The sequence below is a fragment of the Lactuca serriola genome, chromosome 5 (genome assembly GCF_051521515.1).
Source record: "Lactuca serriola cultivar US96UC23 chromosome 5, Lser_US96UC23_V15, whole genome shotgun sequence".
NCBI classification, from domain to species: domain Eukaryota; kingdom Viridiplantae; phylum Streptophyta; class Magnoliopsida; order Asterales; family Asteraceae; genus Lactuca; species Lactuca serriola.
Genome location: NC_136412.1, coordinates 155,105,342 through 155,132,769, shown reverse-complemented (window position 1 = coordinate 155,132,769; position 27,428 = coordinate 155,105,342). Strand labels below are relative to the sequence as shown.

The 27,428-nt window shown below is 37.4% G+C and overlaps 2 protein-coding genes across 2 annotated transcripts; both read right to left on the bottom strand.

Annotated features, from left to right (window-relative positions):
• Nucleotides 1-4,126: 4,126 nt before the first annotated feature.
• Nucleotides 4,127-8,781, bottom strand: LOC145053151 (serine/threonine-protein kinase Nek5-like). Its single transcript, XM_079001162.1, has 14 exons — nt 8,316-8,781; nt 8,158-8,224; nt 8,003-8,068; nt 7,836-7,882; nt 7,571-7,616; nt 7,368-7,448; nt 7,150-7,192; nt 7,007-7,056; nt 6,700-6,781; nt 6,396-6,445; nt 6,168-6,241; nt 5,972-6,023; nt 5,370-5,873; nt 4,127-5,293 (listed from the first exon to the last, which is right to left on the bottom strand). Exons 1-14 carry the CDS (start codon nt 8,411-8,413, stop codon nt 4,343-4,345), a joined length of 2,211 nt encoding a protein of 736 aa, XP_078857288.1. The 5' UTR covers nt 8,414-8,781; the 3' UTR covers nt 4,127-4,342.
• A 2,141-nt stretch (nt 8,782-10,922) lies between these two features.
• Nucleotides 10,923-13,421, bottom strand: LOC145049901 (uncharacterized). The gene is made up of 2 exons (XM_078998241.1): nt 11,034-13,421; nt 10,923-10,934 (listed from the first exon to the last, which is right to left on the bottom strand). Exons 1-2 carry the CDS (start codon nt 13,419-13,421, stop codon nt 10,923-10,925), a joined length of 2,400 nt encoding a protein of 799 aa, XP_078854367.1.
• Between the last annotated feature and the right edge of the window lie 14,007 nt (nt 13,422-27,428).

The following is a 27,428-nucleotide window of genomic DNA, read 5'->3' as shown; positions in this document are numbered from 1 at the left end:
CTAGTAAGGGTTAGGGTATCATCGCATGATTACACAGCCACAACATCACCTGGACTCGTAAATCATAATAAGGGTTAGACTATCATTGCATGAATATGCAGCCACAACATCGCCTGGACTCATAATTCATAATAAGGGATAGACTATCATCGCATGAATACGTAGCCACAACATCGCCTGGACTCGTAATTCATCACCTATCTATCATCACCTAATTATCATCACCATTATATCCCCACCTTTCTCTTATCACATTCTTTCAACACACTTCAACTGTTTCATCTACCCATGTTCTACCCAACATATTTGTAGATATAAATTACAACTTATTTAAAAACTCGTATAAAACATTCATTCAGCATCCATCTCAAGTAAACAAACAATGTATAAACACATAGCATGTATTTCATAGCAAATACTTCATATCTATGTGTAAGATGAAAGTGACTATACACTCACACATATAAACAACTTTATATTATACACATAACATGTATTTCGTATAATATACTTCATAATTATGCGTTAGAAGAAAGTAACTACACACTCACTTGATCAGAAGATGATCGGACAGCACTACGACTTGTAGAAGTAGTATTCTTCGGTAGATCTGGAAGATCTTCACAAAAACCGGACTTCTCGCGGACAGAGCTTCGGCTCGGGAATTGCACTTCTCGGGATCTTCGGGGCCTCGGGACTTGCTTCGGGGCTCGGGAATGATACCGGGGCTTCGGGATATTTCTTGCACGAAAAACGATGCAAAAACGCGAGAGAAAGGGAAGAAATGAGCAAAGAAGTCGGTTGCCCTCGACACCCTTTTATAGGGGGCTGGAAACCCATTTACGTTGGGCGTAAATCTACATTACGCTGGGCGTAATGTGGATCAGATCGCTGACTCCCCCCATGGATAATAATGGTTAATTTATAATTAAATTAAATATCGAAAATATTTAATAAATTTCAAAAATTCATATCTTCCTCATACGAACTCCGTTTTCGACGTTCTTTATATCCCCGCGTAGGTGAGACTATGCTCTACAACTTTCGTTTAGACTCCGTCGGCTAATTTTGAATTATTTTTTTATTATTTATTTTTAGTAGGCCGGGACAGGAAAACTCCGTTATAAAATCATAACTTCTTCATTCGACGTCCGTTTTTGCCTATCTTTTTATCGTTTTACTACAATTAATGAGATCTTCGATTCTCATTTAGATTGTTTCGACTAAAAACCGCTCGGTCTCAAATCGAGTATTCGGGCTGCATACCGCTAAGTCGAAACTTCGAAAAATCATAACTTCCTCATACGAAGTCAGATTTGGGCGTTCTTTTTATGCACGCTCACGGTTTAACGTATTCTACGACTTTCATTTAGATTGCTAAGGCTAAATATTGCTCTAACGTAAATTCACTTTTTACGTCGCGCTGTGTCGTGCCGGTTCTGTCGCGAAACTTTGACAAGTCATAACTTCTTCGTTATAACTCGGATATCGGCGTTCTTTATATGTACGGAATCCTTGTAACATATACTACAACTTAGTTAAGATTATTCATTCTAAATAATCTTTCATCAAAAATTCATTTTTTGACGCCTATCGTCTCTAAATTGACTAGCCCTGATCTACGGGCGTTACAGTTACATCACATGTGGTCGGGGTAGCCGACAAAATGTTTCTTTGAAATCATACATAGTATATGATTTGCATGTATGCTAAAACAAATGTTCAAATGTTTTGTTTCTACCAAGTCTTGTGTGCACATGTAATGGCACACTCTTACGATAATACCCATGATAAAAATCCGAGATTACCTGACCTAACGAAGAAGTTATGACATCGTCCATATTGGTTATGAACGATATACTTCCCCAGCATCCATGAGAGCTCCTTTCATCCTCATCCGTAACCACGTAGAGTCGACATTATTTGTCACGCCCAAACGGAATGTTATTTAGAACAAATTGTATTTTACCACACATCAAATAGCCACAAAAACAGAGTTTGACATGATCCATAACATCAGTGTTGATGTTAGTGTAACTATTGATGTTAGTGTAACTATGAGGGCTCCGCATCCTAAGGTTGTGTGGGTAAACAAACAAGTTGGTAAAGCTTTCTTCATGATCGTTGTTTGAGAAACTCATCTTCAAACAGTTATAATAGAGAACTATGGATTATGGTTGTAAGTGAATAACTAAATGAATTACCACATGTTATATAGGGAATGGGTTTGAGGACGAAAAAAGGTATATACCAAGCTCGAACTCCCAACCTCCTTACAACGGGAGAGAGCTCTTACCACTACACCACATTGATTTTATTGTTAGATTTTCCTTCGTATCTTTTTAACTACATAGTTTCATAGAGGGTATTCTTATCGATAAAGATGGTACTGCAACTCATGGAAATTACCAAAATATTCCTATATTTGAATTAATGTTGAGTCCACAGAAACCCCTCGCTTCTGCGTACTTGATGGCTATTTTTCAAAAAAAAATTGTTTTTATTTTATTTTTTGGAAAGTTTGGTTAGAAATCGGTTAAATTTGTTGAAGTCTCAATAAACTTTATGCATCATCTACTTTAGCATCTAACATGTTATACTTCATTCATCTAGGGATGAGAATTTGACCTGAAAACCCGAACCAAACCGAACCGAATTAGGCCCGAATGAGCAATTCAATTCGGGTTTCAAGTATCTATATTATGCTTATTCAGTTTGGGTTATCCAAATAAGAGCTTATTCGGTTCTAAATACCCGACCCGAATAAGCAAGCATTCTCCATCCCCTTTCTCTTATTGACAGAAATCAAAATCACGATTCACACCTCTATCATCGTCGTTCATAACAAAAAAAAACCAACGCTTGTTCTCGTTGTTTCAAAATCGACCAATCTACTCAACTATTTTCAAAATCGAAATCACTTTTGTCGATCATTCCTCTTGTTTCATACTTTCAAAAATCGACCCTTCTTATTGTCTCTAAGGATTCACAAATTTATACTTTGTCTAGTCATGGAAAATTAGGCTCCAACTCAAGAAATTCAAGTAAAAAATTAATTCTCATTATGTTAATCTAGTATGTAAATGTTATTTTTTCAATGTGTTATTGTGTTATATTAGTCTTCGAATGTTTACGTTGATGTATAAAAGTACATTGTTATTCTATTATTTGGGTTATAGAATCCTAATACGGTTTATTCGATTATATTTGCTTTATAATCATCTTGTACATGTTATTTGGTTTATTCGGGTAATAATCGAACCGAACCGATTAATATCCGAACCAAATCGAACCCGTATTGGTTAATCGGTTCGGTTTTCGGTTCATGCAATTACCCTTATTTGGTTTTCGGGTTATTCGGGTTCGGATCGGTTGGGTTGGTAACATCTATACGTTCATCTATATTTACGTTTTCTTCTAGCTAGGCCCTATAAAAACTCGATAATAGCAAATTTTGGTGGTAAGGTTGAAATCCGATTTAACAATATAATGAAACATAAACAACTTTATTGGCATATTTAGTATAATTAGAAAACAGTTAAAGTTTTGTTCTAGCTAGGCCCCATAAAAACTCGATAATAGCAAGTTTTCTTCTTTCTGTGCATATGCATTTAGTTGTGCTTGAACTGTGTGCTTGGAGTTGGACTCTTTCTAAACAGACACTTTCTTTTTATGTCATTTTATATTTTTTTAAAACTTTACAATTAATTTTGTGCACAAATAAAAACTACGCTGCTTCCCTTATGATGAAATATTATCCTTATTTCGAATAGTAATTATGATGTTTGTTAAGTTGAAATACATTCAATAGTTAGTAGACCGAATCAATGAACCAAAAAACTGACCAAGCGAAAACACAAACTTAGCCATTCACGATATGAAATTATATTTTGTTCAGTTAAAAACTTAAAATGTTATGTTTTATAAAATTATAAAATTATTTTGTTTATTTATTAAAAAAACGATAAAAAATGACATGGAAGTTAAAATAACGTGGTGTGTTTTGACCATTTTCTAGCTTGATGTGGCAAAAAAATAATATTTACTGGCCTTTAGGAAAACATTTCAAACTTAGAATTACAATACATCCGAACTCACGGTTTCTTTTAATAATAACTAACAAGAATAACCGGAAGCAATTCATAAAATTATTTCGTTTCGTTTGTAATGCCCATATATACAAGATAACACAATGAATGAATTACAGAGAACACTTTAAACAAAATCAAACACAACGTGGGAAATGTAAAACCATCTTGTTTTTTCAAAGTAAAACCATAATAAAAAAAAAAACCCACCAATATAAATCAATCAGAGAAAAAGAAAAAAAAAACGTACCAGTTTACAAACTCCGATTCGTGTCATCAATCATCATCCCTTTAAGACTCTTGGCCAACCAAATAGCAGTCTCCCGTGGGGACACTTTATCCTTCCCAAAAGGTCTAAGAACAACCGCCAATTCTTGTAGCCTGTTTTGTTGAAGCAAATCAGCCGATAATTCAAGAAGCCCTTCAAGCGCCTCCGCCCTTTGCCTGGTGGACGTTATATCCAAACTTTCCTTCACCGGCGGCGTTGACGGTGGTGGCTGTGGCGGCTCCTCCTGAATTTCCGGTGGCGGTGGCATGTCGGGAACCTCCGGTTTCAATTCCGTTTTTCCAGATTGATCTGACGGCTCCAAAGATGTTGGAGAGGAAAAGATTTTGCTATCGGGAAAGCTACTGTGACTGATGCCGTGAATCATGTCACCAGGAGTGAGTTTTTCAATCGTCGGAATCTGTAAAGCCGACGACGTTGAATCGGAATGTGATTCCGAGGGTACTCCGGAATCAGGGCTTTCTCGAGAACTCGGTAACACATTTTGATCGTAAGGTTGGAATCGCTGAATGGAAGCGGAAGACGCAACGGAATTGAAACTATCGGTTTGTTTGTTATCGGAAACAACACCCACTCGAGATTCTTGTATGATCTTTGAAACAAGTTTTTGTTGAGTGTTTGTGTGAATGGGTATGGGATCATGAGTGTCATGTTTTTGGTGACTAATTGTGGGCTGAATGGGATCATTAGGTTGGACCTTTTTAGTAATGGTTGTGTCATGAATGATCTGAACAGGAGTCTGAATGGGTTCAGTAGTAGAAGGCTCAATGGCTAGTTGTTTAATTCTTCCTGGGAATGATGGTTTTCTAAGAAGACTTGGTTGGGGTTGGGGTGGGGGTGGGGTTCTTAGTCTTTGATTTAATTTATCTTCAATGGATATAGTGGGCCCACTGGGTGGGTTGCTCTCTTGTCTAGGTAACTGTAAAAATAGCTACCTCATTAGTTTATTATTATTTTGTGGGCCAAATAAAAAAATTAAAAAAGAAAAATCAAACCTGATGCTTCACGGAATTTGATCCCGGAGTTCTCTTCCTGAATTCAAAGTTAGCCTTCTCCGGTGGTGGTGGTGTTTCAACACCTCCAGCCTTTAACCTGCCACCACGCATGGGGGAACTATGTTCCCTAATTTTTCCATCTTTAACCCCCATCCGTGTACTTTTCACAGGGGTAGTTTCGTAATTTAACTTGGGTTGTTTCACCACCTCTTTCTCCTCAATTCTAAACGCACAAATGTCCATTTCATCGTTGAAAAACGGATCGATGCAGTGTTCGTCATCCGGTTTATGGTCACAAATTTGAATATTTTTCTCACTTGATATGACACTATCTTTGTCGCTAAAAGAACTGTTGCTACTTTGGCTTTCAGATCTTTTTTTTCTTGTTATATCATGATGAGGTCTCCCAAGGGGCTTTGAAGGGGTAATGTTATGAAGAACAACTGAAGGCCGGTATTGGTCAACATATGGTTGCAGATATGGATGTTTCAAGATTTCAGTTGCCTAATTAAATTAAGAAGATAAGTTATAATAATGATGTGTAAAAAATAATGAATATTGATGATATTCCTTGAAATTTGTGCAATTAGGAAAATGCTTACAGTGGGTCGATGTTCTGGGTTCTTACGCAGCATTCCTTTGATAAGGGTTTTTCTGAAAAGAAAAAAAAAAATTGATATTACAACTTCAGAAATGTTTGTTTACCCAAAATAAATCATGAAATTGTTGTTTAAATATTTGTGTTTTTGAAGATTATATAAATGAGAGTAAGTTTGTTTATATAACCAATTGACTTACAGAGATGGAGAATAACAAGGAGGCAGAGGACCAATACAGGATCTGTTTATCTTACTTATCAGTCCAGCCATGTCCTGAAACCAATAAATATATAAACACAATCAAAAATAAATTTTCTGAAAAGAATCAGGAATTTATTTTTAGGGTAAAATAACCCTAATCATGGGCTAAATAGTGATATTAAGAAAAGGAGTAAGAAAAACTGGTTCAAGAATCAAGAGGACTTACAAAAGCTTTAAATGCTGGGCGATGAGCAGCCATCTCATACATACAGCAACCTAAAATATATTATTGAACACAAAAAATAAGTGGGAAATGAAAAGCAACAAACATGTGGCTTAAAGTTTGTGCTCAAGTTTAAGAAGGGTAACTTCATGAAATCATTATGCATACTGAGCTCAAGTTGGGGGGTATATGAGTAAATGACCATTTCACCCTTGTGTCAGATGTGATGTTGAATAACAATTAACAAATGATGGTTTATTTTATTTAACAACTGTTGTACACTGAAATTGTAATGAAGAATAAATACCTAGGGACCATATATCCGATTTGAAGCCATAAGGAATATCTGCAAGCAGTTCAGGGCACATGTAATTTGGTGTCCCCACCACCTGGATTAAAGAAATTAAGTCTAGATTAGCTAAACAGCCATGAATCATACTCATGCCCTAAAATATATACAACAATTTCCTTCATGGGATATACATATACATACACATAGTGACACGACTTATAGAATTTGATATTTTGATGTATGTCATATGTAAATGTAGGTACTTCAATTATATATAGATTGACAATAGCAAATAAGTAAATATATGAATATAAAAACATACCGAAGAAGCCAAGTCGTCAGCTTTCAAAGTCTTGGCAAGTCCAAAGTCCCCTAAGCAAAACAATAAATTACTCAATTTTTGTCTGGATTAGATTAGAGGAAGTTAAAATCAACTTCTCCTGAAGAAAACAGTTATAAGCTCACCAAGACGAACATCTTGATCTTTGGTAAGGAAAATGTTAGAACACTGGAGATATGATGCTAAAAGAGTCAGTTATAAGATATGAAGGCTACATTTGTTACACAGGACATGACATAACAAAACTGTATGCGATTATACAAGCTTTCTGTATTGAAATGTCCTCTCATGTGTAACAAACGGGGCCTAAAAGTACAAGAATATTTGAGAATCTATAACATACTTTCAAGTCCCTGTGTAGAACATAATTTGAATGCAGATACTCAACAGCTAATAGAATTTGAGTAAACCACTTGCAGAGTTTCTGTAAGGACAAGATTATCAATATGCAGAAATATAGTAATCATGATTAAAACATAGAAAATGGAATAAAAGACCAAAAACATCTCAATACAACAAAAAGACATTGGTTTCTAGAAAACATACCTCTTCAGGAAAGTATTGCCCCATTGATTTCTTCATCAATTCAGCTCTGATTCATGAGTCATTTTTATTAGCTATATAAAACCTATGAGAATTAGGCTGCATTTGTTGCACTGGACATGACTGGACAAGCTTTCTAGGGATATTTTCAATGATGAGGACGAGAAGGGTATTCATGTCTTTTGTACAACTTGTTATGTCATGTCCAGGGTAACAAACAGGGCCTTGATATACAATGGGAGGAGTGTTGGATTCTCTAGAGACTTACATGTCACCACCTTCACAGTAACCAGTGACAATGCAAACATAGCAACCCTAATCAAGTAATAAATTCCAAATCAGAAAAATCACCAAACAAAATTCAAACCAATTGAGATTACAAACTGTGAAACTAATACAATATCCACTGAATCTCCAGTAACATTTGTTTCTAACCTTCTCAACCCATGCTTCTTTAAACTCAACAATAAACGGGTGCTGAATCCGAGCAATTAGAGCCATCTGAACAATGAATGCACTTAGATAATCAAGAACACACTGCCAAGATACCTAAATAAGTCAATACAGATGATAAAATCAGGAAAACAAACCTCTTGATGAGCAGATCTTCTGCAACGTTCAGTCTGTCTAGCAAGACGAATCTTCTTTAAAACATACCTGCATTGTTAAACAACATAAAGATCCAATCAATCCCACACAGTCAACACTATACGCTAAGAAACCCCATCATATAGAAAAGGACAAATACTTGGTTTTTTCCAATTTATGATTAACGAGAATGGCGGCACCAAAAGCGCCCCGACCGATTTGCTCCATCATCTCATACTGATCCATTCTTGACTCCATCACTCCTTGATCCAATGTCGTATTATATATCTCAATCGTACAACTCGATATCAATATCAGACTTACATGACTTCTTTAACAAACTTGAGTACAATTTGCAAAACGCGAAAATGCCCTAATAATCATCGCATCTGCTGCCTGCAATAACTTGTTCTCGGATTCATTTATTGGGGGATCAATGGCAATGGATCAAGGTTGCTCTCCACTAAAACTGAGTTTGGATCGAAGAAGAATACTCATATGCTCGATCAGATTCGGATCAGGTCAAATTTTTGCCTTTAGCAGTACTCGAATTAAGTGTGAAGTCAATGAAGCACACCGTACACGAAACGAGGGAAATATACTTTGACCACCTGATTCTCACATGCTAGCAACAAAAAGTAAAATTAATTTGGGAGTAAATTACAAAAATATCCATGTTTACCAAGTTTCAATTCAAACATATTTGTGTTTTGTGCTTCGGTTATCGGATTTTGTTAGAAAGCTAAAGTGCCTTGTACATAGGGCAAATTTGTCTTTCCACACATCTTTATGTGAGCCAACTTTTTACCGCAAAATATCTCATTAATTACGGTTCCTAATCAATAGTTGTCATCTTTCTTAAAGCCTTCAACAAGTGTGTGATGCTCGACGGAATAGGGCAACATATTAGAGGGACCAAATTTTTACGATATATATATATATATATATATATATATATATATATATATATATATATATATATATACTATTATATGTATACTTCAACGACGTTAAGGAAACTGAAAATCAAGAACAGAAACGAAAATTCGGGAAAAAAAATAAAAACTCAAATCATAGAAAATGCTCAAAAATTGGAAAGAAATCACCGTTTCTTCTCATCACGATCAGTAGTCGGTTTGTTTTTATCCCACATCACTTATTGATCCTCTTCGTGACTCCATTAATGTGTCGTTGCTCTTATGAGTTCTGATCTCTTTTGATCATTCTCCTATCTTTGCCTCTACATGCGGTTCGGTTCTGTGTGACAACAAGCGACAAATGTGTTTGTTCCAACTTCCGGTCATTGGTTTTTCTTACTAGTTTAACTCAATCAAGTATAAACATCAAACACTAATTAGGTTGTTTTCTGATTTTCAATCCCATTTTCTCAATTCTTTTGTATTTCAGAATTTTATTTTTAGTTTCTAGTGGACTGTGAATCTTAAATCTATATGTTTAATGATGTAACTCATGCAAATATAAAAACCCAATTAATGATATTTACTTAATTTTGAATCATGTTTGAATCTTAAATATGTACAGAGAATCCAATTGATGTATCTTAACAAATATTTTAGTATCAAATATGCATGTCTATTAGAGTGTGTTTGATTTGGCTTCTAATTGGTCCAAATATGATCCGAGTCCAAAAATGTCAATCAACATATTTGTTATAACGTTCAATAGCTTGGACTCAATCCACAAATAAGGACTCGGTCCATTAATTTCATTTAACTCGTTCCACAAGTGAAATGGCAAGGACCGGAAACAAAAACCAATATGTTTGTTTTGACCTACCCATCATAAAAACAAGAACATATAAGACAAGGAACATACATAGCTCTCCCAGCCAAACTCTTCCCTAAGTACACCACAATCGAATATGAACTCCATAATGAAAAACTCTCTGCCCTGATTACCTCTCAGGTGTTTTTATTTGTGGTGGATACTTGTATCACCAAGGAGGAAATTGGGTTTTTGAAATCGGGGCTTTCATGGGCGATTGGGCAAGATTTCGTGTAATTCACTTGTGGGTTTGATTACTTTCGGAAGGTATGTTTGTGTTCACTAGTTGGGATTTTTTTGGAAAATCCCTAAGGTTTATGTGTTTAATGAGAGTAAGGAGATTAGTAAAGATCAGGTTTCAGAGCATATGGGTTTCTTTTAGAAGAAAGCAAGACCAACTACATGTGGTGTTGGTGGTGCTCTTGGAACTAGAGAAGGATATTTGCAGGATAATGTTTCAAGGTTCTTATTATTACCAGCTCCAGAGTGCAAGTTTGCTGTCAATATATATATATATATATATATATATATATATACACACACACACACACACACACACACACTAGCCGTTTACACGCGTCAAACGTCAGGTGCGAATAGTTTTTTCAGAAATTTGTTTATAGAGGCGGCGATTAGTTTTTTTGTGCAAATAGTTTACTACATTTAAACAATTATTAGTGAGAGTTATGCAGTGAGCGGTGGTGGTGTAGGGTTTTCAAAGAAAACAACAACGTATGGTGGTTACGGTTATAATGAAAAACGATGATTAAGGTGGCAAATGATGGTAGGTTTGACCAGGGGCGGAGCCAGGATTTTCGGATAAGGGGGGTTTATATATATTAAAAAAAAATCAAATAACATAATCAAGTCTGTAAAATTGAAGGAGATACTAATAAAGAAAAAAATCGTCCAAATAGAAACTATATCGATCTTTGTAAGAACCAATCATCAAAAGTGTTCCAATGATTATAAACACCGATTCTCATACATTAACCTAAATTTATAAAAAGAACGAGTTAGACATAAATACATATGATATTATGCTCAATTGAGAAGAATTCAAATAATTTTTTTTAAGTATAAAAAGTTGTACCTTGCTCACTTTAAGTTGTGCCCGTCTTTGCTTCATAGAAGAAAAATCATCTATAATTTTATCTGTGGAAAACGTGTCAGCAATCTCTCTCTCAATGTTAATAAGCAGACAACTTTTAAGAAAGTCATCATTCATGGTATTCCGAAGTCGTGTTTTCATGATTTTCATTGCTGAGAATGCTCTTTCAGATGTCGCGGTAGAAACAGGAAGCGTCAATATAATGCGAATCAATCTGTCAAGCAAAGGATAAGTACTTGACTTTCCTATTTCATGTAGGCCCCTACACAACTCAGAAATTGTAGATGAAATTTTCAATTGTGGGTGATTGCGCACATCTAGCTCATAATGCTGTAACTCAAGTTTCAGCAAATTAATTTCATGCTCTGTAAAGTCCAAAGGATAATAAGTTGTTTCCAATTTACATATATCTTCAACATTCAAGGATTTTTTTGGATTTAATGCAACACTAAGACGAAGAAGCTCCATTACAGACTCATTAAATCTAGAGTTTAACTCTTGTAACTGACTGTCAATAGCAGCAATAAACAATTCAACTCGGTAGTGATGCTCTACAGTGATATCATCTTTATCACACCGTGTTCGAATTACATATCTATAAGTTTCATTCATACCAGGAACCAAAATGTCATTCCTCTTACAAAAGCAAACCACTTGATGTAAAAGCGATTGCCAACCTTCATCTCTTAGTTTTTGAAGCAATATTTTTGTTGTGGAAACCAAGACCAATGCATTAACAATATCTATAGATTTTTTTTGTAAAGATTGGCAAAGTTTGTCAGTTATCCCCATTATCTCTTTCATCATATGTAAAACAATGACAAAATCAAATGACAATGCATGTTTAAGTGAAAATATTGCATCACCTTTTTGAGAAGATGTAGAACCTTTTGTAGCAATGTCAGTCAACACTACACAAGATGGACCAAAAAGTCTCATCAAACTACATATTGATTTGAAATGAGAACTCCACCTAGTATCTCTAGGCCTTTGTAATGTTTGCATTTGATTTGTTCCTTTTCCACTCTCAATCTCATCAACCTCAATTAAATGAGAAATTTCAACAATTTGAGCATCTTGTAATTGATCAATACGCTTGGAAGAAGAACTTATGACATTAACTATAAAGTTTAAAGTTTTGAAGAAGTTATGTACCTCAGTCACATCTTTAGTCGCTGCAACTAGAGCCAATTGCAATTGATGAGCAAAACAATGTATGTAATAAGCATATGGGCATTCCTTTAATAATAAAGCTTGCAACCCATTCCATTCTCCACGCATGTTACTAGCTCCATCATATCCTTGACCCCGAATATCTTGGACACTAAGTTTATGATAAGACAATGAACCCATTATTGCATTTTTCAAGGTCAATGAAGTTGTATCTTTGACATGAATTAAATCCAAAAATCTTTCTTTGACATGTCCTTCTCGGTCAACAAATCTCACAACAATAACCATTTGTTCTTTCTTAGATTCATCTTGAGACTCGTCAACTATCAAACAAAATTTTGCCATCCCGATTTCATCATGAATGGCTTTTTGTACATTTGTAGCTAAAACACATAATATTTCTTTTTGGATATCCGGTGATGTGTACTTTGCATTTTGAGGAGCATTTTCTAACACAACATCATCAATAGTCTTGTTATAAGAAGTAAGCAACTTTATAAGTTCAAGGAAATTCCCTTGATTTATTGAGTCAGGTCGTTCATCATGACCTCTTAAAGCACATGCTTGAAATGTGAGCCATTTAATAGCCTCAATAGAAACTTTAAGGCGTAATCTATTATCCATAACTTGTTGAGTCGTTTGTTTCTCAATCACATTTTCTATGTGACACAACTGGTTTTTTAAATCTTCATAGCATCTAACAGAAAAATTATGTGCTGAGGCCGGAGTCTTACCTTCATGGACAATGAAAGCACAATCTTTGCTACAATTCACATTTTTCCACCTATTAAATCCTGTCACGGTAAATGTATCTGACCCGACTCTTCCAATAGGTTTCTTATTAAAAAGAAAGCAAGGGAAACAAAATGCAACATCTTTTTTCTTAGAATATTCCAACCACCAAATTTTTTTAAACCAAGCTTGTTGAAAACTGCGCATAGAACCATTTGGACCACTAGGACTAGAAGGATACTTTGATTTTTGAATTTGGTATGGTCTAAGTGTAATATATAATCGTCTAATCTCATCCCGTTGGTGACCTGGATAGCTTAAGATCAATGACCGTTCTCCGGGATCACGAATCAAAGAATCTAAGTTTACCTCTCTTGAATTTGAAATATCATTTTTTTTCAGGTTCAACATTAACCGGATCTTCCATATTACTATTCCTTTCTGGTTGTGGGCATGTATTAACATTTTCCCCAATATTATCACTAACAAGATGCGGTTGCAGATCATTAACATCTTCTATTCGTTTGAAAAAAGAATCGATGGTTCTTTTTTTGCTCATAGTTTACCCTATAATTATAAAAATTAAGAAACCAATTAACCAATCATAATACCATCATTAATTACAAATTATAATGTTCAAAATAAATATTAACCACAAATTACAAAAAGCTTAAATATATATTAACTAGTAAGAATTAAAAAGTTACTTTTTGGATGTTCGATGAACCTACAGGATGACTAATCGACTATAATTGAAGACTTGAAATACTTCCTTTGAAGTATTATACTGTACAAAATAAATATTACCGCAAATTACAAAAACTTAAATATGTATTAACTAATGAGGATGATGATTAGAATTACCTTTTGGGAGTCTTGAATTTAATTGTGATGAATATAACTGAAGTAATCCCTTCGAAGTAATCCACGATTTGCCGGCTGTCGATAAAGGTTTAATTGTAAATGTATACTACGTACACCTAAAGTATTTCACATAATATTAAATAAACTTCGCCCCTGGGTTAGACAGAGAAAACCTATTTTGAAAGATAAATACCTACATTTGGAATTGTTTATCCCTGGGCTTTATTGATTGTCATCGCAAAATGTAATCGGATTGGAAATTGTTTTCGTTTTAGCTTGAATGGGAACATGTTATCTTCAGATGGACATAGACGAATCTTTGGCAAAATCCAGTACACTTGTAGCAGATGTTGGGGTGAGGAAGAGAGTGTGTGTAGCGATTGGTCACATATTGAAATCCAAAATCTACTATAGATCTATATAACATGTATGTGTGTGTATGCGGAGCAATAACGAATGTTGGGGGTGAAGAAAAGTAATGGCGTTGGCTAGAGATTCTAGAATTTTTGTTCTTAAATAACCTGTCCTCTATCATTTTATATTAAAAATAAGATCATATTGTTATTATTATATTCATTAAGCTTATTTCAAAAAAGTATTATATTATATGTTTTCTTTCTTTGTAAATTATAACATATCGCCACAAAAGTTTAATAGAATCAAATAGTTTGTTGTAAATTGAACTTTAAAATTGTCAAAATAAAAAATATTTTTTTACAAAATAATTAAATTATGTTAAATACATTAAAAATTGATGAAATAGTCAAACAAAATGCAAAAGAACAAAAGTATGTTATTAAGAAAAAACATATTCTAAAAGCTAAATTGTTTCAAAGAAAAAAATTATTTTCTTACTCTCTCGTTCAATCCACAATAAAAGTTAATTGGTTACAATAGAAGCTTAATATGTTATTTTAAAAAACATGAGTATATTCATAGGTGGGTGTACGTAAGTGAGTATATCCCGAGTGGAACCAACAATTCCACATACTATTAGAATCAAACATTAAATACCAAATCTAAATGGTCTTTTAACAAATTATATTATAATAAACAAAATAATACAACAAATAATCAATATATTTTCTGAGTTTCATAAGCTATTCCAAGAAACCTAACACCAATCGGAACAAATCTGCAAAATAATAATAATAATAATAATAATAACAATAATAATAATAATAATAATAACCAGTGTCTCACAAAATATTACAATAGAAGTGGGTATATGTGATTTACAAAACATACCATCTAATTATCATCAATACCACAATACGTGCACATATAGTCATTTCAGTAGAAAAATAATAAGAGAAAAAAAAATGAAGGGACTTACATTCATATTGAATCAGATTAAAACATATAGAACCTGTATAAACTCGAAAATATGATTAAAAATATTCAAGTTTATTCTAAAAACTCCCTAAATCAAATCAAACAACTCACAGTCTAAACCTAATGGGGTGTATGTGTTCGTAGAAAACATAAAGAGGGAGATCTAAGTGGCGTAGGTCTTTGTTCTTGGCATCAAGCCTAGTGATATTAAGTCCAAAATCAAATATCTGAATTTACATTGAATGCAATTAGGTATGCCATGTAGTCTTTGATGTTGTTTCTATTGGAGTTGTTGAGGGGTAGACTAAGAATATTTACAACTTCATTCTCTATTCTATTTCTTTATATAATTCGCAAATACAAAAGTTGCTTCTCCATTTGTTATTGAATGAGCCCCTGAAGTAAAAATAGAAAATAAAAATTATCAAAGTTACCAGAATAATTGTGATTAGTGTAGATAGAAATGGATGATGATGGTCATGTAATATACACAAACCAAAGGACTCAAAGAAAGACAAAACCAATAACAAATAATAATGTGATGAAATAAAAGTACAAATGAAACTATTAATAGATTTATAGAGATGATGCAAGTAGTATTTAAACAGATTAGAATTCTCACAATGGTTAGCAAATTCTCAATCATAGAAATCATGAACCTAGAAATAACCCATAGGCTACAACAACATGAAGAAATCATAAAATAGAAATGGTGAACTAATTCTCAAACATGGAAATTGATAAACAAAATCTTAGTTTTAAAACATATACAAAACGATATTAAATCATAAATACACCACATAATCATTTCGTTATTAGCTTACTCTACATCAATTTCCAAAATAGAAGAAACATATCATCACCTTTACTCAAAGTTAAGTGAATGCCCTAAAAAAGACCAACCTTATCTCAATAAATACATATCATACTACATTCCCCTACATCCATAATAAGGTTTTGATAATCAACATCATTATAGACATAAAGACTATGTTATTATTAAATATTTCAAAACAAACCTTTCTGGTTCTCATGGAAACACTATAATGCATGATATTACTAAATTTAATGCACTCTAAATCTTAAAAAACACGCACATCAGTGAAATTGGTAAAAAAGAGAAAGAACATCAAAAAAATCACACATACCTGATATGGTTTTTCATTCTTTTCCATTTGGCGACCACATGTTAATCAGGATCCAGATCCATCACTATTAATCCATCCTCCCCTTGGTTGAAATGCATAAAAATATGAGTTTGCGTTCCTTAATATCGACAAGATCCTCCTTTTGTTGGTTCAAATTTGATGAAAAATCATCACCAAAAATAGAACTTTTTGCCTACCCTTCAAAGGAATGCAGGATACGAGGTTTGAGTGTTGGAGATGACGAACCTATAAACATATGTAGATGAAGCACCCATGAAATGTGGTGGTTGTCGAGGCCAACAAAATTAATAACCCTAAATATTACACACTAAAATAGTGTAGAGTGGTAAAGGGATCGAATCCACAGAGATTGGTTCAATTTTATAACTCTATGAAAAATCTCGTTGTAAAAATACTTGTAAAATGACAATAAATTAAAAATGGGGGGGATTGGTCTTTTGAAATACTTGAAATAAACTAGAATTAAACTAAGATTTAAATAAACAATTTCAACAAAAATAAGAGTTTGATGTAAAATCAATAAGAGAATGATGGTTGACTTAAGGTTTCCTCACTTTGACTTTTGATGAACATATCATTAGAATCCAATAGTGCAATACTTGATTTAAATCCTTAATTTGGCTATAGTAATCCAAGAAGCTTGAGATTACCTAGACTTTTCTTAGTTGTTAAAATGGTTAGAGAAGCTCATAACAATTTCCTTAGTCAAAGTCATAATTTCCATTAAGCATGTAATTAGTGAAAGTCAACTAGCATTAAGAACCAAAGAGTCACCAAATCCAAGAGGGTTCAAATGCTTTCACCACTATGTTGGAGGAAATGTTTTTTGAATGTGTGAAGCAAAAACAACACAAAAATCATTTGTTGCTTGCTAATTTGAGGATCCTTTACTTAATCAAGAAATTAGCCAACTAATCACCACAAACACATTTAAACTCATGAACTAAAACATACAAGTAGTGATAAGATGTTAAAACACAAAACATTCCCATAAAGATTTAAGAACATGTTCATGGATTCTTCAACATTCAACAAAATTTCAAAGGATTCAACAAAATTCAAACAAGATTAGTTTAGCTAAGCATGACTAAACTCAAAGAAACAAAGTTAGAGAAGATTGTAAACATTAAGCAAGAATCAAGAGGTAAAAAGATGATGGTCTTGAGGTGTTCTTGGCCTTCAAAAGTCTTCCAAACTCCAGAGAGAATATTCAAAAATTGGATGTCTAAGAGTGTGCAAAAGATAGGCACCAACCTTCCCCATATAGCTCAAAACATGAATTCCCGAAAATGCCCCTGCAGGGCCTTGCACGACCCGCGTACTTCTGTGCGGGTGGTGCCTGACATGGGCCTCTTTGAGTTTTTGGGCCTCCAAAGCATATCCCACTAGCCCAGATCGAGTCCAATCACCTCCTAGCCCATTTCTTCAAGTTTTTCTTCATTTTAAGCCCAATTTGGCCTATCCAAATCCTCCAAAGCTCGTGCGCTCACCCGATTAACAATCTACACACGCTCGAATATTCTTCCGGTTCTTACAAATTCAAACTTCATTTTCTCCAAGCCTTCAAATAATCATCAAGCTCGCTCCATGCATCATATCCACAATCACCAAGCCTAACATCCTTTTTGTCTACCAACTCCCATCGCTTTCCATACGTCCCGAACACTCCTGCTCCGCTAGACCCGAAAACCTGCAATTATGCTCACAAGATTCGAAAGTACCCGAAATAGTCATAAAATAACAAAAAGGAAAATATGCATGGAAATTATCTAAATTATGAATGGAATATGCTAAAATAAACTATAAAAAGAAGTAAATAAAACAAACTATCAAATCACCCCAAGCTTAAACCTTACTTGTCCTCAAGTAAGACAAGACTAAAATGAACTCGGGATGAACTATCCTAAGAAAAATAAAAAGAATGGATAGAACCATAGAACCTGATCACCGTTAGTCAACATGGTCAGAATCGATCTCGCTGTTATCTCACGGATTTTTCATCCGATGACAATGGAACTATAAACCACAGCTAGAACAACTCCTCTAGGTGAGTAAGGAGGGATGGCCAGTCGCAGCCCCAATGGAACATGCATACAATGAAGAACATCTGTAGTAGGGAGAAAGCAAATGGATGGGCTCGTATAGAGCTCTTCTTTTTAAGTGTACACTCTAATCATGAAAGTTGCGTGATCTCACGTTTGTCGGCCACTCTCAAGTGTGATTTGGTTTATCGATCGAGCACCATTATAGGAATCAGTTCACTTAGCGTTGACCCGAACCTCCCGTAGTATCTGACTCAACGGCGTCTCTAACATCACCAATTTGCGAAAAGAAACAACTCGATCTATATACAAATAGACAATCCTAAATAAATGAATATCAAACGTCGGTTGACCAAAATGTAGGGAAATTTGTTCAATAATTGAATTGGTCACTTATCTAAGTTTGTTTGTTTTTTTGTTTTTTTAACACATATTGAATTTTTGCTTTTATCAAAATAACTTTTGACTCAAAATTTGGTTCTCAAAATTATGTAAGTGGAACCGAGGGGGTAAAAATAATAATCCAAATGGTCTAAGTGTGAAAATGACCATGTGTGGAGCGTAAATATGCGAGCTCCTTTTCAAACTTTTGATTTTCCATAAATAAAGAAAATTCCCTAATGTGGGCTAAAAGACTCTCTAAAATCCTAAAAAAAAATCACGAAAAAGATATGGTGATGTAAAGAGATCGGATATGGATTCTACTCGGGGACAAGCACCAGTGCATCATCCTAATAGTTCAAACATGATCTAGTGTGATACTCTCGGTGGTGTTGACCGCAAGGCTAAAAACATCCATTGCTATAGTATATCCTACAGTTGTTAGTATCGCATGTATAATTCTTCATGAAAGCTACCTGGCCATGATCACTTACTCCTTTAAGCTTCCAACATCTGATCCCGAGTATGAAATCCCAAACTGCAGCTAATGGTCCTGGTTCGGTGGGTAAGATAACAACAAGATCCTGGACCAATAATGATAAAATAATTGTGAACCTGTTCCATGGCATCCAAGGGGGTGAGAATAAACAGACAACAAAAATGCATGAATGCTAATGCCCTAAGCTAAATGTTATGCAAAAATATACAAGTAGAAAAGAAGAAAATAAAATCTTTTTGTAATTTTATAAAATATAAAAAAAAAATGAATGCGAATTAGCCTAAAACTAAAATGATATGCAACCTAACTAAAAATGCATGCAAAAAATAAAAAAATAAAAGGAAAATAGAAAAGCCCCACCCCAAGCTTAAGAACAAGCATTATCCTCAAAGCTTAAGGTAAGGACAGAAATGACCTAAATCGGGGGATCGGGCGGTGGGAAATGTCCGTGGCGATAGTGGTAGTCCCACATATCTTGGACCTGACGCGAAGTGGATGGGAATGACTGCTCCAGTCGACTAACGCGTGTTGCCACATCTTGGATGGCTTGGGTGTTCGCTTGCGTTTGAGTGTCAATGCATTGGACTGTAGAGAACATCATGGAGAACTGGTCAAAAAATGTAGGGGGGAAATATGATGGGACTTCGTGTCCCCCCTGCTGATGCGGCTGGTCAAAATGTTATGGAGGGGTCTGGAAGTGGTCATTCTGATACATCGGCTGCTGCACCGAAGGCTGGTCAAATTGGTCCTCAGCTTTGGGCATCTCATCGTCTTCTTCGTCATCTTCTTCCTCTGGTTCCTCTGCGTCGTCACCCTCATCATCACCGAATGAAGAACCGATCCGGAGGAAGCCAAGTGTCAACTGATCTGGAGGAAGCCAAGTGTCGGGGTCATGTGGGTCGATTGAAGAACAGATCCAACTTGGAAGGATGTAGACCGGGGTTTTGTAAGAGTCTAACCAACTGTACGTGCGGGTTCCCCGATCGAGCAACATCTCTATCCTAATGAGAGCGTCACAGTCTAGCATGAAGTTTGGTGGGGCGTCGACAAGTATTTACTCGGGAGCTGGGAAGTGTAGGCCGATAGCTCGACCTATGACCGTGATAAGTCCCCCGATGAAAATTTCCCCCGTGGTACGCTGACGTATGGATCGAGTCACATTTGTCTAAAAAGAAGCCTAAAAAATTAAGGGAGAGTGCATGCCTCATGATTCGGAGGAAAAATAGCTCACATCTGTTGATTTGACCGGGATCGAGGCGCCCGAAGATGCTTTTCATGAGAACTCGATGAGCAATTCGCCAGCAGGGGTGAACGATGTGCTTGGCTTGCTGTCGGCTCAGGTTGAAGGTAGTGAGACCGGAAATCTGCATCCAAAAGTGTGCATCCGGGTTACGCAGAAAATCTTGGTACTCTTGATTTTGGGGGCTGATGCGGAATCGATCGTCTATACCCATGATGGAATCAAGCTCTTTGTATGTGAGCCTATGGCACTCCCCTTTCAAATGGAATGTGAGGACTTTCGCAGCATCATCTCGTGCATATGTGCTAAGAAATTCCATTGTGGATTCCTCGTAAGTTTTGTCACAGAGTCTAAGAAAACAACGCTAACCCATTTTTTGGAACAAAAATGATACGCCATCGTGCACCCCAAGCTTTTTCATGGACTTTCTATGGTAGAATTTTTTCGGACGGATTTTGCGACCCCGAAGGTTGGAGCGATAGGTTTTGATTTCAACATTTGTAAGGGAAGGATCGCTTCCCTCTTCTCCTCTTTTTTTTGTTTACCGGCTGCTATGCGTGATGAACTGGCGACATCCTTTTGCGGGTTAGGATCAATCGATGATCCATGGGTGCGTACCCGAGCTGCAGTTTTTCCCATTTTCAAGACCTACAATATCAAAAACAATTTCATCAAAGTAATCCCTCGCCTTACCACTCTCAAAGCAATGAAATTATCTTTAAACCGAACATAAAAATTCCAATAAATAACGGCACCCAACTTTTGACAATTCAAAATGGTTTCAAACAACACCAATCGGTTCCATTTGGCAATTCTAACAAAAATTCAACAACATTTCTAGATAAAATGAGCAAATCCCAACCAAAGTTTAAGCAATTTTTGAGCAAATTCCCAAGTAAATTAACCAATTTCAACTATTCTTAAACCAAGTTTTCCAAATAAACCGGGCAACAACTAACGATCCTAGGCAATTTTCAAAGCATTATTGGATGCAATTATTGTATCTAAACAATGCAATGTAATAAAAACCAAGGAAAGAAAATACCCGATTCAATCGTTTGTTGTCCCGAAATTGAACTTGAACCCGGAATCCGCTACCGTACACCCCAAGCTTAGTGGTTGTTCGTGGGTGCCAAAATGCAAGACTTGTTCACTAAACAATATTTTCAACTTGATTATTGCGAAAAATCCGGCGGCGGCTCATGGAGGCTCAAAAATTCCGGCAAAATTTTTGGTGAGATTTTGAGGTTTTGTTCGGATGGATGTAAAGAGCTTGGACAAAGAAACACTTTGGTGGTGTCGGAATTGCAAGAGGTGGCTGGAGTTGGCCGGAAAGTGGCGAAATGGTAGTGGTGGCGCCCTTAAATCCGGCAACAGATCAGAGTAAATTTTGGGTGGGGTTTGTAGAGCATGGAAAATGGTGAAGAATGGCGGTGGTCTCGTCGGATTCCGACCGGTAGAACTCCGGGAAATCGAATTTTAGTGAAAAGTGGGTTTATGTGTTCTTGAGAGTTTGAGAGAGAATGGTGGGTGTTTGAGAGAATGAAATGAAGAAGAAGAGTTGCTGGAGGTTTTCAATCCATATTCAAGTGTGGTCAACACCCGGTCAATGTTGGTCAACTCATTAAACCACCTGGTCAACGAAAGTCAAAGGCTGGTCAACAAAATGAGAATTGGTCGTCAGGCAGCACGTGGGTCGCGCAGGGGGGGGGGGCACGCGGGTCGCGCAGATTATGTAGTTACGAGTCTAATCTGTTTCGCAAGTTGAGGGCCGGCTGCGCACATCAGCCGCGCACCCGTGCACGGGTCACACAGCATCCTGCTCCCGGTTCTCGATTTTTGTCTGTTTTCTTCCGTTTCTTCACTAGTTCTTGATTCGGAAGGCCCCAAACTCCAATAAACTCTTGATTTCTTCAAAAATAACTCCAAAAGACACAACAAAACATTTCAAAACTTCTTTATTCGAATGTAGAAACATGAAAGCATAAAGCTTTCCAAAAATGCCCTCTTTAATGTCTTTGGCGAGACGCCCTTCTAGCATGATTCAACACACCGGGACATCCAAGTGGATGATTTCAATAGCATTTGCGTTAAAACCTTCATAGAATGGCTTTAATCGGTGCCCATTGACTTTGAAAATTTGTCCCGTTTCTTCACTTTGGATTTCGACCGTCCCATGGTCAAAGGTCTTTATTACAACAAATGGGCCAATCCACCTTGATCTTAATTTGCCGGGGAATCACTTCAATCGTGAATGGTAAAGTAAGACCCTAGCCCCGGTTCAAAATTCTTCTAGGTGATGGACTTGTCGTGGAAGAGCTTCGTTTTTTCCTTGTAAATTCTTGAGTTTTCATAAGATTCATTTCTCAATTCTTCTAACTTTTGAAGTTGAAGCTTTCTATGTCTTCCCGCCTCATCAATATTGAAATTTCATTTCTTGACCTCCCAAAATGCACAGTGCTCTAACTCGACGGGAAGATGACAAGATTTTCCAAAAACCAATCTGAAGGGCGACATTCCTATCGGGGTCTTATAAGCGGTCCGATAGGCCCATAAGGCATCGTCAAGCCTCAAACTCCAATCTTTCCTTGTTGGATTCATTGTTTTCTCTAGAATAGACTTCACTTCATGATTCGAAACCTCCTCTTGACCATTCATTTGAGGATGGTAGGCGGTAGAGACACGATGGGTCACATTGTACTTTTTTAGCAAGGCCTCCATCATCTTGTAACAAAAATGCGTCCCTCGATCGCTAATCAATGCCCTAGGTACACCAAACCTCACAAAAACATTAGACTTTAAAAACTCGATAACCGTTTTGGCATCGTCCGATCTTGTGGCTTTGGCCTCAACGCATTTAGAAACATAGTCAACCACGAGCAAAATATAAACGTTGCCAAATGGGACGGGAAATGGGCCCATGAAATCAATCCCCCATACGTCAAAAATTTCACAAACAAGGATTGGATTTTGGTATAACACCCAAAGTTTTGAAAGCCAAGAAAGTAAAGGAAACCCTAAAATTAAGGGGGACTCGGCGAGTCCAAGGAGGAACTCGACGAGTCCGAGCAGGATCCGAGTCGAGGAGTAAGTGACCAACTCGGCGAGTCGGCCAAGGCGACTTGGCGAGTAGGGTCTGTGCGAGGAAAAACCTAAATCCGGGGCTTGGAGCCTATTTAAACGTCTCATCTCATTCTTCTTCCTAGGGCTCCTTTACTGCCTCTCCAACACAGAATACGAACCTTAAACCGCCATTGTTGCTTATTCAAGCTCTTTGCTATTTTGAGGGTGATTTGAAGGAAGAAGGAGGGAAGGAATCATTGAGGCTTCAAGGTACTGCAGCAAATCCAAAGTTGAAGGACCTTTCAGAGCACTTGAAGGTAATAAGTCGCTTCCTTCATCCAGATCTACTTTGGTTATGAGTTTTGGGGCTTTTAAGCCATGTTTAAGATCAATCTCGAGCTTGAGGTACAGATCTGAGGTTGCTACCTCAGATCCATGCTTGTTTTGGTTTAGAATCCCGTAAAGTATCAGCCATTGAGTGGATTATGGAGCCTCTTGGTCTTAAACCTTAGTTTATGGTGCATTTTGCCTAGATCTCCTTCTCTACACGTAAAGTTTGCAACTTTACGTGAGGAGTAGGCTTGGGAAGGGTAGATCTACAGTTTGGAGTCCCTGCATGACTCGAAAGTCCTCTGCATGTATGTGGAACCAAGTGGACTCGGCGAGTCCTTCGAGTGGACTCGGCGAGTAGCTTGAAGATGAGGATGAACTCGACGAGTGGGATGAACAGCTCGTCAAGTCGGATGAAGATGGGCATGAACTCGGCGAGTCGGATGAACAACTCGGCGAGTTGGTTGAAGATTGCCTTGTGCTCGGCGAGTCTGTTCTTAGACTCGACGAGTCAGGTCGCGTGGTCCCAAACCCTTCAAGATAAGACTCGAGTCAGCGAGTCGAGCCAGGACTCAGTGAGTGGGACAGGACAGAATTCGGGAATCAGTAGACTCGGCGAGTCAGGGGCTGACTCGGCGAGTCAAGTCGCGATTGGAAGGACTTTGAGCATAAGAACTCGGTGAGTCAGTAAGTGGACTCGGCGAGTAGGGTTGACCTGGAAGGTTGACTTTGACCAGGACTTTGGCTTGGACCAGAGTTGACTTGGTTGACTGTCGGGGGTCAGTTAGACTAAGTGTTTCATTGATATTGATAGCTCGGGAAGCTAGTAGAGCAGGAGTCCAGTGAGTGGTCGGGCAGCAACTAGTGGGATCATCAACCAGTTCAGCCAGTGCAGGTGAGTTTCCTTTTGTATGAATGGGTCTACGGCCACAATGCCGACCCATGTAATTATGAGTAGAAGACCCGGGGGTTAGCCCTAGGCACAGTATGCTAGTATGATATTCGGGACGAGGTCCAATGATAGAGGGCGGGTGCCCAAGGAATGTTTTATGTGATAGTTTATACTTGTTGTCTGTGTGATACTTGTATGTGCCTGGTAGGGAGGTGAGTGTGGGCGCGGTCCCGTATCTCACCAATAGCAGAGTGTGGATGGTGTTCCACATCTCAGTAGCAGCAGAGCAGGGGCGAGGCCCAAGTTAGGGAAGGAGTGAGGGTGGGCTGGGCTCGTACCTCACTATCAGCAGGAGTATGGACGGGGTTCCATGACTCATCAGTAGTAGGACAAGGGCGGGGCCCAGAAATAGGCGAGGCCTTAGGACAAGATCCGTTAGTATGTGTTTGGATTACGTGAAGAGATGTGAGATGTTCATGTGCTATATTATGTGTTAGTGGGCGAGGCCCTGTGACAGGCGAGGCCTAAGTGAAACAGATTTGTATCCGAGCGGGGCTCGAAGCCAGGCGGGGCCTGGAGCAGCGGGGCCGTTGTAGCGGGTGAGGCCCGAGTTAGGGGGGGGGGCGAGGCCCAGTATAGCGGGCGTGGCCCAGTATTTGCAGTATGTGTTAGTTGCAGCTAGATAGAGGGCGTGGCCCAGTATGTGCAGTGTGCAGTTATGCGCATGGTATGTGGTAGGGTGGGGAACTCACTAAGCTTCGTGCTTACGGTTTTCAGTTTTGGTTTCAGGTACTTCAGGTAGCGGATGATGGAGCTCGGGATGATCGCATGACACACACCATAGTTTAGACAGCCTGGGAATGTTTACTCTGATAACGAATATGTATTTTGGAAACTAATACTTTGTTTATGTTTGAAAACGATGAATTTACTTAACGTAATGTTTTATTAAAAGAAATTTGTAGTCTTAAATTTTGGGATGTTACATTTAGGGCATTTGGCTCTTTTGCGAAATGTTTCCCGTCCTTTGGCACCGTTCACAACTTTTGCAAAACAAGTAACAGTCACGTGATATGGTCGGCCAAAATAGTCCACACTCAAGGACCTTTCTCAAGGTTTGGCTAGGTCCGAAGTGTCCCCCACAAGCAAATTCATGACAAAATTGTAAAATGGATTGATGCTCTTGTTGGGGTACACATCGCCTAATGATTTGATCGGGACACTGTTTCCACAAATAAGGTTCATCCCACACATAGTATTTTGCATCACTTTTGAGCTTGTCTTTTTGATCACGTGTGAATGTATCAGGATACCTTTTTGTGAAGAAAAAGTTAACGATATTGACATACCAAGGAATAGATTGAGTAAGGGAAAAGAGATTCTCATCTGGAAACTCGTCCCGCAAAGGAGGAGGAGTTTCATTTGAAGTGATCCGACTTAAGTGGTCGGCAACAAGGTTCTCACATCCACTATTATCCTGGATTTCCAAGTCAAATTCTTGTAACAGTAGGATCCACCGGATGAGTCTTGGCTTTGCGTCTTTCTTTTTCATCAAGTACTTGAGTGCCGCATGATCCGAATACACTATGACTTTGGTACCGAGTAGGTATTGTCTAAACTTCTACAAAGCGAACACTATGGCCAATAGCTCCTTCTCCGTGGTAGAGTAGTTGCTTTGAGCATTGTCTAGTGTCCTTGATGCATAGTAGATCACGTGGGAGGCCCTCCCACTCTTTTGACCCAAAACGGCGTCTATCGCATAGTTGCTTGCATCACACATGATCTCAAAGGGGAGATCCCAATTTGGTGCTTGCATGATGGGAGCGGATGTAAGCAACTCTTTGAGCTTGTCGAAAGCTTCTTTGCACGCCTCATTGAACTCGAAATTAACCTCCTTTTGCAAGAGTTGGCACATTGGTCTTGTTATCTTTGAAAAATCCTTGATGAACCTTCGGTAGAATCCGGCATGACCTAAAAAAGAACAAACTTCCCGAACACAAGTCAGGTAAGGTAAGCTTTGAATAACATCAATTTTTGCCTTATCTACCTCAATTCCTTTCTTTGACACAATGTGACCCAAAATAAGACCTTGAATCACCATAAAATGGCATTTTTCAAAGTTTAAAACCAAATTTGTTTCAATACATCTTTTCAAAATTTTGGTGAGATTGGTCAAACACTCTTGAAAGGAGTTGCCATATACCGTGAAATCGTCCATAAAAACTTCAATTATGTTCTTGACATATTCTGAAAAGATACTAACCATGCAATGTTGGAAAGTGGTCGGGGCGTTACACAATCCGAATGGCATTCTATGGTATGCGAAAGTGCCAAATGGACATGTAAAAGTTGTCTTTTCTTGATCTTCCGGTGCCACCGGGATTTGGTGAAAACCGGAATACCCGTCGAGACAACAATAGTGGGATTTTCCGGCCAACCTTTCTAACATTTGGTCAATGAAAGGTAATGGTAAATGATATTTTCATGTGCTTGCGTTGAGTTTGCGGTAGTCAATACATACTCTCCACCCGTTTTGCACACGGGTGGGGACCATCATACTTTTGTTGTTCTCGACCACCGTGATTCCCGTCTTCTTTGGAACGACTTGCACCGGGATCACCCACTTGCTATCCGAGATTGGATAGATCATCCCCTCA